The sequence below is a fragment of the Equus przewalskii genome, chromosome 32 (genome assembly GCF_037783145.1).
Source record: "Equus przewalskii isolate Varuska chromosome 32, EquPr2, whole genome shotgun sequence".
Classification (NCBI taxonomy): Eukaryota; Metazoa; Chordata; class Mammalia; order Perissodactyla; family Equidae; genus Equus; species Equus przewalskii.
The window spans coordinates 21,402,427-21,416,419 of record NC_091862.1 but is presented as its reverse complement, the minus strand read 5'-3'; the positions used below and the strand labels follow the sequence as shown (position 1 = coordinate 21,416,419).

Below are 13,993 nucleotides of genomic sequence, written 5' to 3'. Positions count from 1 at the left end.
GGGGAATCTGGGAAGTAGCCCCAGTTTAGTCTGGAAATCTGTTATGAAATGACAGAGGCACTCAAAGTTTCCTGTGTACCCTTCCTTTGTACCTGAGGAGAAACGAGCTAAGATGGTGATTTGCTGATGGAGAGTCAGTCAGGGTGGCTGGGATTGGTTCTGTTGTATATAGCATCAGTATCTTGAATTAACCAGAATTGCTTTCGTTTGACTGACTTTATCAGCATAGTTTGTATGAAGAGTATCATTGCACTCTCTGTGGATGGCTAACGTATGAAATAGAGCTCAGATTTCCTGTTCTTCCATTAATTGTGGTGTAGCTGGGCAGACAATCTAAAGTGTTGTAAGTTCAGAAAGCCTTGGTAGCAGTGAGGCTGTGTGTTCTAAGAGGACGAAAAGGCAGGTAGTCAGTGTGAAGCAGGATCAGCATAACGCTGACAGCCAAGATAATGGATGTCCCAGTGACAGTCAAAGGCACACATTGGAAAGAGGAAGATGGAAAAGGTACAGTTTAAAGGCACCAGGTTTCTTGGAATGGCTGAGTTTGAAGTACCTGGTGGACACAGATGGACAGGATAAGGAATCACTAGAATGTGCAAGCTCAGGACACCAGTGGGAAGATAATCCAAAGAGAGACATAACCTTCAGAGCTAATCGTCACTGCCACTTATCCAGTGCTTTTTGTACAGACATTGTGCTAAAATGTGTTGTATTTGTTATTTCATTTACTCATCATAAAAACCCTGTAAGATTGGTAGTCACATCTCTGTTTTATACATGAAAGAACTAAGATCAGAGATGAGGCCACTTGCTCAAGGCTGGATTTCCAATAAGTGGAGATGAAGTTGGGATTCAAATTGAGGTCTTTTGGGCATTGGAGTTCATAGTTCTCTGTCACTATGGTATAACAAAAAATCAGATTAGATTTTTAGGAGAGGAGGAATTTCTCATGAAGAAGCAATTAGATGATGCTAAACAGAACAATTGATTTAGGACATTGATTATTAGACCAAAAATATTATGTTAGATATAAAAAGTAATGTGAAACCGCAAGAAACATCCAGATTAACTGACTTGGGAAGAGACTGGCTTATATAAAACCTGCCAAATGTGGCCATTTATATAGTCTGAGATGTAATGAGGAACTAGATTTCTCAGACCTGGGGACATGGAGAGTAAAGGACAAGACAAAAAGCTCTAAAAAATATTAGCATTTGATTGCACCTTTAAAGCTTTATTTCTTAGAAAGAAAATGACCTGAAGCAAACGTAGCGTAATATTAAGACGTTAAAAAGCTGAGATGTGGGTACACTGATGTTTGTTTATTTTTCTCTCTGCTTTTGAATAAACTTGAAATATTTCATAAGAGAAATACATTTGAAGAGCAGTTACAAAGGGGAACAATGTCAAGTGTTAAATTTCAGATGTTTAAGTTTCCAGTATAAGTGTAAAATTCATAGGTGAATGTCTCCAGTATAAAGATGTGAAGTTGACCAGGTGGTCAGAGATCCAGGTTACAGCAGGATATGCAGGAGGCGGTGTATTGAAAACTAAACCTGGAGTCAGGCTGCTTGGATTTGAATCTTCGATATACTGTTTGACTGTGTGACTATGGATAAGTTTCTTGGCCTTCCTGAATCTGAGTTTCCTCAACCTCAAATCCTATGAGTGTTTTCTCGTAGGAACAGTTAATACATAAAAAGTGACTAGGAAACTACCTATCACAAAAAGAGCAGGCATTCAGTAAATGTTAGCTGTTTTTATTATTACTAATGATTATTATAATAATCGTTAGTGGGATGGTAGCTAAGTCCATGAGTGTTACTGAACTGTTTATTGAGTTGTCATTGAACTGTTCCATTAAGTGGAAATACCAGAAAAGCCTGAACAGTGATGATGCTCAGTGGCATGCGGGATTGAAAAGAGGTATAAAAGTGAGAAGGACCATCAGTGTTCTTAAGAGAAGTAGGAAACATGCTGTTGTGGAAATCCAAGAGAGGACGTGAGAAAGATGGCAGAGGTGTTCAGAGCAGCAGAGGGATTCTAAAGTTCATATCTGGGAACAGACCTTTGAATGAGGAGTCATTGGTCACCGTAGAAAGAACTCTTTCCACGTCATGATAAGAGTGGAAGGCAGATCTCAGGCTCAGCAAAATAAGTAGGTTAGTACATGCCAACAACTTGTTCAAGGGCTCTAGCTATAACTTGAAGAGACTATGTCTGTATAGTGAAAATGGTAAGATGGTTGGTGATATATTATCTTCCTTTTACTGGCATATATAGTTTCCCCAGTTTCCTATATTGAGAATATAGTACCTTTAAATTTTAAAATTTCTGAATAGACGAGAAGTATGTCTGAAATTGACACCTGGTTTAGGGACAAGATCAAGCAAAGGTTTCTTCAAACTAACGGTGACTTGATGATTGCACAAAACTTTTGCGTGGAGGGAGTGAATATAAGAACAATTCCAATAGTAAAACAGGGCCAAGGTGGAATTGCTCTGAGTAGCTTTTAGGTAGAGGGATGGCTCTTTCTCTGAGCTACAAGGAAGAATGAAAACCCAGCTCCAGAAATACCAATCAAGGACTATGTGCATTATAGAATAAACTTAACTTCATCCAGGCTGACTCCGTATCAAGCTGCCATTTTAGATATTTCTTTTTCTCTGAATTTTTATAAACACTGCTACAGTTTTTCTCTAATTACTTCCAAATTAAATTTTAATGAATTCTTAGATTTACAGAATGTTTTGCAAGCTGGGAATTATTTCAGTTCGGATCACATACGGCTGCTTAATAGTAGCATAAATAAATTAGAGGTTTGGTTTCCTTTCATAGAAAGAAAGTCCTAGAATAGGCAATCCAAAACTGAAGGATGGCTCTGCAGTCATCTGCGTCCCTAGTTCTATCATTTTTTTTCTCCCAGCTTCATTGAGGTATAATTGACATATAACGTTGTATAAATTTAAGGTGCACAACGTGTTGATTGGGCACACTTATATTGCAAAATGATTACCTCCATGGTGTTAGCTGGCACCTGCATCATGTCACATAATTGCTGTTTCTTTTTTGTAATGCGAATATTTAAGACCTACTCTCTTAGCAACTTTCAAGTATATAATACAGTATTACCAACTATAAAAACTATGCAGTATGTCAGATCCCTGGAACTTACTCATCTTCTAACTGGAAGCTTGTCCTCTTTAACCAACACCACCTCTTTCGTAGCTCCGTCTTTGCGCTCTGCCGTCCCTGCCATGTGGCTTCCATCTTCAAGGTCCCCTTGGCTAACGGAGTGTTTCTTCTGGATGTCAGGTCCACTTTCCGGAAGGAGGGAGACGGCGGTATGCCTTCCCACCCGAGTCATCCCTTGAAATCCCAGCTAGCAACTCCACCCCGTGACTGCGACTTGCATTGCGCTGTCACCACCATCAGCTAGAGAAACTGAGACAGTGTTTTCAGCAGGGCACACTGCCCACTAACAGTTCAGGGGTCTGGCACCAGTGAAGAAAGGGAGAATGGCTATCTGCCATGGAGGTGTTCAGCAATAAACAAAACTCCATTTACAAGAGATGTCAGTCGTTGTCAAGCCACGCAGATAGGTCAAGAAATATAGTTGGTGTAGGTGGTTGTTTCAAGCCAGATAGCTTCCCTGCCACAATAAGCTGGGTGTGTAGGATACGTGCATTGATTTTCCAGAAATCAATTTGCAAGGCATTCTATAGGTCATTTTAGAAGCTGCTCAGCTCTTAATAGGTTACATTATTAACTTCATATAACCTTTACATTTGGTTTCCATTTTCAGTGTTAGTCCTATTATTTAATTGTTTTCTGTAGAAATGTATATATTTATGCTGTATATATCTTATTACCGTCAGTCATCCTTTTTAGCAGATGGAGGATCTGGGAGATGTTTTCCACTCCAACCCAAAAAAAACTTAAAATCTAGAGTTTTGCTCTTCTAAATAAGATTCTGCAATTGAAAGTCACCGTAGTGTCATTCTTAAGTGAGAGATTTGAAAACACAGTTTCCAGTCAAGAATGTGTGGTGATTAAGGTTTTATTTAGTTTGCTCTTTAATTTTTTTTCCTAATGACTAGTTTAAACCAAATATGAAAATGTTCCTTGTAAAAAATAATGCCTTTGTGAGGGAATTTTGAGATTCATTTCTTACTGGTGGCATAATTGACATTTTAAGTTTTGGTGTATCAAGCTAATAAAAATGACTTCTCTTTTCTTCTCTGCCATTTTGCATTCACATTCAAACATTGCAGAAAATCTTCAGACATAGATTTTTGTCTTCTCATCATGTTGTGAAACAAATGGAAACGTTTTAGAAACTTGAACTCCAAAAATTTGCTTTTGTTTTTAACTTGGGAGTTGTTTTCATTAATTCCCTTGTGAAATTCAAGATTCTCTTTGTCCTAATTGGGAGCTAGGATACTAAGCAAATTCCACATTTGTGGCCAATCTCCCTTGTATTTCTGTGGTGATTTGGATGAATGAAATTCCTTACCACAAATGATTGATTTGGGCTAAATAATAGGCTTGCAGGCCAATGAATTTTCATTTCTTCTTTCTAGGTATAGAAGCTTAAAGCATTTTAACTATGATGTCTGCCAGAGTTGCTTTTTTTCGGGTCGAACAGCAAAAGGTCACAAATTACATTATCCGATGGTGGAATATTGTATACCTGTGAGTACTGAGCCACTGTTTTTTGTTTGTTTGTTTTGGTTTTAATATATTGCTTTTGAATTAACTAGCGTCTAAAATTATTCAGTTTATCACACAACTTTTTCTGGGAAAAAATCTCTTTCAAGATTGTGTAACCATATATATTTTATTTTATTTTAATTAACTATATCTATGTTGAATTAATTAACAAATAATTATACCCTTTTCAGAAAAATTAATCTATTAAATTTTGTTTACATCTGTGTTTTGATTTTAAAGTTAACTTTTTTTGGTAGCAAACTCTTTTAAGAGCTCACACTGACCTACATTGAAGCTGATACTAGGTAATGAGAAGTCATGTTCCTTTTAGACATATTTAAGATGTGTTTTCATAACTAATTATTATATTTACATTAGTAAAAATGTAGAAAACAGAGAAAGTAAAAAATCCATAAATCTAGCTCCTGAATTAAACTATCTTCCAATATTTTCCCATGTCTCTGATTTTAAGATTTTATTTATTTCTATATTTATGTAATTTTGATTCTGATTTTTTCACTGAACATGGTATACTGTGTTCCCCCATGTTGTCACACAGTATAACTTTTTCTGGTCCCAGAATATTTAATTTATCTGTAGTATAATTTATCTGACCATACCCTAAATTTGGACATTTAGCTTATTTTCAATTTCCTGGTATTATAAACAACACTTTTAAAGTTTTCTTTGTGAACACAGCTGTTTCCATATATTACATAAATTACGTTTTCATAGAATAAAGTGCTAGAAGTAAGTGATCTTGGTCAATGAATATGAGTATTTTTATGGCCAACATACTTTATAGCAACTTATTTTCTGAAAGAGGTTTATACCACTTTACATTATTATCACAATTTGTTAATGTCCCGATTTTACTACAGTCTCACTAGTATTGGATACGGATTCTTGTTGCTCCTTGGATCTAAAGCTATTTTTTTCTAAAGTTTATCTTCATTTTCTGTCAACAGCTATTTTCTAGCTTCCTTCCAAATAGTGAACGAAAATTTATTCATAGAGCTGTACGTTTTCTTTGGTTTAGAGAATTGAGTTACTTTTTGGATCATAAATTGACAGAAAGGCAGCGATACTTACAAAATATACACATATAAATCTCACTCACATTCTTAGGTATCTTATCTCAAATAAATAGGTACCCCGTATGTGGAGAGGAAATCTCTAGAAAATGTTGCAGAGTTATAATAGATGAAATACCCATAGTGAATAGTAACTTCAACTAGGAAAAATAATTCCCCTAAGAAAATTTGTGAAGCACCATTTATTGTTATGATTAACATATTTATTCACTCAACAAATAAATGGTGAGGACTTACCATGAGTCAGACACTGTCCTGGCTGTGATAATTCATCAGTGCACTAGCGAAATAGACAAGATTACTGACTCTCCTGCTCCTTTCCATTTAGGAGGAGGGGATGTGTGGCAGGGAAAAGGAAACAAATAAATGAAATCATTGCCAATTGTAGTAGGTGTCTTTAAAGAAATACTTGGGTAATGAGATAGAAGATTAGAGAAGGCACTTGGGATAAAAAAATTAAGGAAGGTCTTTCTGAGAAGTGAACCTCTGAGTTGAGATTGAAGGATGAGAAAGAATCAGCTGTGTAAAGAACTAGTAGGAAGGGTATTTCAGAAAAAAGAAACTGCACACACAGTGGTCTGGAAGTGGGAAAGACGTTGGCGTGATTGGGGCACAGAAGAAAATGGAGCATATTCCACAAGGGGAGTGTGGTAGGTGTCACTGCCTATATAATTTGAAGTGCTCTGAGCAAAATGAAAGTGTGGGGCCCCTTGTTAAAAAAATTATGGCTTTCAAGATGGCAACAGCAGAGCATTAAGCCAAGTTCAGGGCACTTCTGAACACAGGATGCTTTGCAGCTGCACAGGTCACGCATCCATGAAGCTGGCTCTGGGAGTAGGAAAAAGGTGGAAATGACTAGAGAACAGAAAGAAACTGAAGTGAGTTTCACAGAGTGAATTTCTAACCTTCACAAAAAGGAGAATGATGGGAGATGGGGTTAAAGAGAAAGGCAGGTGTCCGATTGTGCAGAACCCTGCTGATCATTGAAAGGAACTTGAATTGGGGAGAAATATTGTATTAATATTTGTGTGATTAGAGCTATAAATTTAGGAAACTGATTATAAAGAACTAATGTCAAAATGGGAAAAATCACAGAGTACATACACGATAAAGACGTATAAAAATTACTACATATTTAAAGATGTATAAAGTAAGTAAAGATGTATAAAATTACTATTTTTCTTGGTCTTAAATACAATAATCTCTAATGGTTTTGCAGAATACCCACGCAGTTTGAAATCTACATATCTTCAATGTCAGTCATTGGCCAGTAGAGCTGGGCTTGAGAAGCACTGATACACTGATGAATTTCACCCTCCAACCACCAATTTTAAATAAAATCTGTAAATTAGCTAAAACTCTTCTTGTGACACAGTCTTGACAAAGTCACTGTTATCATGTCGGAGATTACGGCTTACCCTGCGTAGTACAGGACGGCTTCCTTCTTGCAGACATGCTTTGGAAACCTCTGTCCCTTTCTGAAGTTTGCTTAGTGATCTTAATCAGCAAGCTACTCATAAATCATCTCTTAGGACAGGTTATTTTCTGCATTTGACCCCGCAACTTTTGATAAAATGACTAGAAATATATGTAAGTTGAGTCTTTGAAAGGCACGCCTTGAATTTAATAGTAATCAATTAGTTAATTTAACTGCTTCCCAAATTTTCTTTCTTTTCATCCACATTCTTTGAAATTTTGCTCTCCTCTTTTAAGTAAACTTTATTTATGGTTCATCTGTCTTTACACAATGTTCCCTGGACTCATTCGATGTCTGCCTTAGGAAAGGAACTCAAATGTGAGTTTTTCAATACAATAATCATAAGCTCTGCCTGAGTGTAAGCGGATCAAACCTTTCCATGCACATGTCTGCATTTCTCATAGTGCTAGGAAAATGCTCCCGTTGCTTTACTGACGCGATTTCTTTCCCCTTCCACTTCCTTTTCCAGCTCACTCTGAATGTTTCTATGGTTAAGAGTTTCTGAAGCCTTATTTTAAACCTTCAAAGCTTGAGAAATATTTCTTTAAACGTATCAGCCTACTATCTATGGCAATGTTTGTCTTTAGATGTAGGAAGACTAATGGTGTATGAAGTAGCTATCGTAATTTATGAAGGTATTTTATGAAATTGATAATAAAACATTTATATACCAAAATGAAATGGAATTTTTCTCTCTGTAGAAAATGATTTTTTTAGCTATTATTTTCCCCCACCATTACTATAATCCAGATTTGTACATTTAAGAATTCTTTCATTAGGCTCAGTAAGAGTCCATCTAAAACAGACAACGTGGTATGGATTATGTTTAATGCCTGTCACCATTCTCTCTCTGTTCACCCAAATTCCACCTTTTCACAAAAACAACTCAACTCTTACTTTGTGTGAAATCTTCCCAAACTTCTCTGGTTTCCCCTCACCAAAACGTGTCACTCTGTGGTCTGCCAGTAGCCTCGACTTCCCCAGTTAGCATTTGATTCTATGTTATCTTGTACTGTTTTCTGTGTGGTATTTTTACCACTCGGCTATCTTTTTAACTCCTTGAGAATAAGGATAAATCTGATACTTTTCTTACTATGCTTAGTTAAATCTGGCTCATAAAAGCTAAATGAGCTCATATCTGACATTATAAATACTAATTATAGAATATTAAAGCTGGAAAGGATCTAAGAGATCATCTAACTCATCCTCATCTTAAAAAACTAAGTCTTAGAGAAGGTAAGTGATTTGTTCAAAATTAGCGGCATGGATTTAGTGATTTAGTTTCGTTAGGGAAATATACTCACAATTTGGAACATTAGTAAACTGTTTTCTGTCTGATTGCTGGAGTATTATATTTGTTGAGTGCCCTGTTATATACCAGGCATTTGCTGCAGACTGGAGATAATAGTGTAAATATAATGAAGGAGAGAAAAGATCTCTATTTGGAGAAATTCAAGACTGTATATTTTTTAGAATGACTAAGGTTATGGATCAAGAGTCAAAATTTTGTCTTGTTACCTGTGCACTACATGTTTGAATTTGGAGATTATAGTTTATTTCTTAAAAAATTGCATTTTATATTAAAGATGTTCACATTTTAATTTCTTTTTTATTGAAGTAAGAGTTTATGATGATTTAATTTTCAAGTGAAAATTACCCTTACTGGATCTTTTTAAAAAAGTCGTCTCTATTCTCTGTTGCAAATAACCAAAATTTAACTCCAATCAGAAACATTTTTGTATATTAGGACCTATAATAGACAGGCCTTTAAATTATAGAGAGAGGGTGATGAATTTCACATATGATTTGTAAGAGTTCGTGTAGTTGCTGACAGTGACAGAGAGCTGGATAGGGTTAAATACCAAGGAGTTTGGAATTGCTGCTGGGGGCAAGCATGAGTCACCAAGACATGAATAAATTGATGGCTGCATTGCCACAAGAGTGCAGCTGAGGTTAATTGGCAAGGAGTTGCCGTCTATGGCTCCGTCATTGCTCAGTTGCTTTGGAATCAAAAGATGGTAGGTATATAGTGGAAGACCAAGGGAGTGAACAACTCAAAAGTGTTAATAATACTGGGATGGATTTGGGCTACCCCATGCTGAAAAGATCCCAAAGACAGTTGAGGGGCTAGAGATCATGATGATGGGGGAAAGAACGGGTTATTCATATTAAAGAAGTAGGAGCAAGGATCAGAAGGTACCAGTCCGCAAAAGACTTTTCCAAGTTAGAGACTTGGGACTGAAAGATGTTTTGTGTATGACAAGGCCTGAGGTGTGGCTATACCCTAGTGTGTGACTGAAGTGGGACATGAAAGGTTTTGGAGATGAGATGGCATTTACAAGATCGTCAGTATGTTTCTAGAGGTGACAGATGATAGCTGTGTCTGGCCAAGTACCGTCAATGGGGAGTGGACGGCCACGTTGGTATCAGTAGGTGTTAAGGCTTAGGGAAATGGTGTACACCTCCTGTGCTCTTGGCCTTTGGGAGGGAGAGATTACACAGCCCATAATGGAGAGGATTGTGGGGGAGATGGGATCATCAGAGGGCCATCAGGATTCATTGAAGGAGAAAGGTTGAAATCACAGTTATGAACAGATGTGTGGGAATGTGTGCATGAGTAAAAGAACAGAGTCCACAGTAGTGGGAAAGAAAGAAACAGACAGACCATGTGCATCTTGTGAGCGGCAGTGGCCCCATCCGTGCAGGAAAAAGGAGAAGTGGGGAAAGGCCATAGAGAGAGCACCTACCTGATGGTCAGTGTAGATCTCAGGAACTGAAGGGTTAGCTGGGAGAGGAAGGGGTTTGAGAGACGTGTTAGCTCAGGGAGAAGGGATGGGATCTTTGCAAAATTTTATTGCTAGAAAGGTCAGCAAGATCAGCCACTCCCAACATTCAAATTGTGGTGGAATCATTGCAAGATTCTCTGTTTATGTGCTGGGTTTGGACAGTTTGTACTGATAGTTTTGTACTGATTGTTTTGTTGAGATTTTTGGTGAGAAAAGGGGAGGACGGGGGAGAAAACCTTAATAGGAAACAGCTTATTAAGTTAATAACACTTAAAACAAATTTGTACTGTATTTGTTAAGCAAGTGCATGTTGCTTTCAAAGCAACAGGTTCAAGCATATTCTTGTCAATATTGATTAATATATAGGGAAATAAACCAAAATTTCATATTTTCAGTGTTTTCAGAAACTGTAGAAAATCAGTTTTCTACTGTAAAAAATAGAAAAGGCTTTCTTTTTAAAGTTAAAAGTGAAATCACATCTTTTCTTCACAAACTGTATGTCGTCGGCAAGAAAGAAACCCAAACAAATAGGACAAAGGAAAAAGCTGGAAATGCTTGTTTTGTCTACTCCTCTCCACCACTGCCTGCATTGATGTATTCCTAAGACTATAAAAATCAAGTATAAGAAAGTGCTGATTCATCCTTTGGAAAACTCTATCTTGCATTACTGTAGGTGTCTTGGGCAGTCTTGCTTCTTTGGATGAGACTTGGGATGCTTGCCAGTACGCTAAAAACACAGCCTCATTCCTATTTCTCTGACCTCAGCATCCTGAGCTTCTCGCCCACCTTACACTGTTTTCCCAGTGAGTTGAGTGCATTTAGAGTGTGTCATTAGCTTTTAAAGTAAGGCTTGGACAAAAATCCATTTTACTTTGAGTGATTTCTTAACCTACTTATTCTTGACCCCTCGGTGATTCTGTTAACGCTAATTTTTTTAGTTTCCTATTTTTCCATTAGAACTTGAAAGGCTCCGAGCTTGTCTCACCAGTTTCATCCTATCCATGGAATTCGGTGTGTCTGAATTTCAACTTGTTGAAATCTGTGAACCTTAATCAAAACTGAAACGTTGTTTTGCAGTTTTTAAAAAGCCTGTTGGAACGTCTTTAAGATAAGTACTGTGATAACGAAATGTACTCCTTAGAAGTATGCACATACCATTTAGGACTATTGACTTCTATGTTTAAGAAGCAAATCTTGCCAATGGGGGGCTGTTCAACAATGATTTTAGCACTCGTGCATGATCCAAGTGATAGTGTTTAATTATTCTGCTCGTGTGCCAAATGACTGGGTTGTTTCTTATATAACCTTGATTTTCCTCTCTGTACTTCCTTGTTGTCCTCTGTCTATAACTTATTCATACTTGCAGTTAACAGTTAAAAATCTAATATTAGGAATATTTGTTAAGGAATTAGATAATACTGCCATCCCAAGTTATGAATTGCCAAAAACAAATTGGGAGGAGATTTAAAATGAATATGGTTTTGTCTCTTTGTTTGCAGTTCTTTTTGGCGTTTTGCTTAAATTACTAAGTAATTAGAAGTTGGGTGTTTTGACCTTTAGGTTATTTGACTTCATTGTTAATAGCCCCTTTTTATGTTTTGCTTTGTGGATCTTTGGTGTTACTAGTGGGAGTTTTTTGAGCTGAAGAAGTAAAGTAATTTATTCGAGGACCTGCTTGACTGTAACCGTGAGGGTGAGCATTCCTGAATTCTAACTTTTGCACCTTAACCTTATTGTTGCTTGTGGTTCACATTAATGAGAAGGAAAAGCCATATATAGATATAGTGATGTTTTTAAAGTTCAATAGTGCATAGCTGTCAGCATTTACAATAAGAATATACAGTTTGAAACATGAACAGGATAGAATAATACAAAGTATTTATATGTAGGTATGCAAACACAAGGAAAAATCTCTAAAGTTTACTCTAATGATGTCTATATTTGTTCTCAATCAAGAAATAAAATAGGGGCTGGCCTGGTAGCCCAGCGGTTAAGTGTGCACATTCCGATTCAGTGTCCCAGGGTTCGTCGGTTCGGATCCTGGGTGTGGACAGGGCACCGCTTGGCACGCCATGCTGTGGTAGGCGTCCCTCATATAAAGTGGAGGAAGATGGGCACAGATGTGTGCTCAGGGCCAGTCTTCCTCAGCAAAAAGAGGAGGATTGGCAGCAGATGTTAGCTCAGTGCTAATCTTCCCCCCTCCAAAAAAAAGAAAGAAAATAGAGGAAAATTTAAAATCCTCCCAGCTTTGGTTGGCAAATAGAACTCAAGAGTGAAAAATCAGGCTGGCTTGCCAGGAGTTCTTAGGGTTTTGATGGAGAATTAGACGGATAGACTAACCGCAGGGTATATTTTATAATTCAGCAATACTTTTTAATATTTTATTCATTCATTTGTGTTAGTTGGTGGGGAGCAGGTCGGGAACTAATTACTTCTTATTATCCAAATAAGTTTTCATTGTTATCTCGCTGCTACTTAACAGCAGCATAGCAGAGGGAAGTATAATTTTGAGTATTCACATGCCCACTTGTCTGTGCAGATTTAGTTCTAAAACATTTTTCACAGTGACTCACCTTCATTAGCTTTCTAAAAATGACAACTTGAAGGACAGTCCTCATTTGGAGATGTGAGTTCTTATGTGCTTGTTAAAAATCAGGCCAGAAGGATTTGGGGAAGATGGCGGTAGCAGTGGCTTCAGGGTTTTCTCTGTCTCTTTTGCCTTTGCCATTTTCTTCCCATTTGTAATGTCGTTACATAAAAAGAGACAGAGCAACTAGACAACAGGACTGAACCCCTGGACAATGTTTGCAGCAAAACTAGATAGTGAGGGGTCCCCAGAATAAATCTGGGTGGTGACAAACCACCTCCAGCTACAAAACCTACAGGATATCATTATATGTAAGAGAAAGGAAAAAGAAGCAAAGGTGGCTGAGACCTGGAGAACCCCAGAATAGGCGCCAGGTTTTCAGTGGAAAGCTCAAAGGGCTGGTTGGGGAGCAGAGCCCCGATGAGAAGGTCTGAAGGCGCTGGAAGGCACTGGGCCTCTGCAGCTCTCAGACCTGACCCGCCGGGGCCTCCTCCAGGAGACAGCCTCCCCCTGGATAAACTGCTAGGAATGGAACCAATTCTCAGCAGGTCAGAGCAACAGAGACGAAAGAAAGAAACAGTCTAACCCAAGGTGAGGGGAGGGGAACAGGGCCAGGAAATCCTAAAACTCAAGTGCCCTGTTTTTGATTACCCCACAAAACCAAAAGAAGGGGGAGCTCTGTGAAGTTAGAAAAGCTTTCCTGAACCCCACTTCATTCTAAACGTTTTGGAAAATTAATTTCACAACAACAACAAAAATTGAGTGACAAAAGCTATAATGATCAAATCTCACATAAATCAATGATAAGAAAAAGATATAAGAACAAAATAATATCACTCCAAATAAAGCAGGCCAGAAATAGGTGTTCATTGAACATCAATACTGTAACCTACTCTTTCTAAATAAGCTACAAACCCTTCAGAAAATGATACAAGACATGGAACACAAACGTAAATCAGAATTGGGAAATCTCAGAAGTGAGGTGACAGAACTCAGGAAAGAATTAGAAATAAAAGAAAAAGTCATTTCAGAAATTAAGACTAATTAATTTTAGTCTTAATGAACAGAACAGATAAATACCATAAACGAAATGGAAGGTGAATAAGAGACAAACTTTAAAACTCACAAGAAATGACGAAAGCAATATAAAGACTTCAAGAGAAAATGACAAATGTTGAAGATAGGCAAAAAGAAAAAAGAAGATTGAAAGTATGGATAATAGGCATCCCTGAAGAAGAAACCCAAAGGTGGAACAAACACTAAAAATGAAAATTCAAAATTCTCCCCCCAAGAAAGAAAAGAAAAAGTGAAACTTTATACTGAAAGAGTATATCAC

At 37.3% G+C, this 13,993-nt stretch overlaps 1 protein-coding gene across 44 annotated transcripts in view; it reads left to right on the top strand.

The window, feature by feature from the left end:
- The window catches only part of UTRN (utrophin), a 479,488-nt gene that overhangs the window by 429,355 nt on the left and 36,140 nt on the right, over positions 1–13,993 (top strand). For all 44 annotated transcript variants that reach the window (XR_011535458.1, XR_011535457.1, XR_011535460.1 and 41 more), the window contains one exon: positions 4,584–4,695. Coding sequence is in view for 41 of the 44 variants with exons in the window: in XM_070602744.1 (XP_070458845.1) it covers positions 4,584–4,695 (112 nt within the window). In the remaining 3 variants the exon portion in view is untranslated. The remainder of the gene's footprint in view (positions 1–4,583; positions 4,696–13,993) is intronic.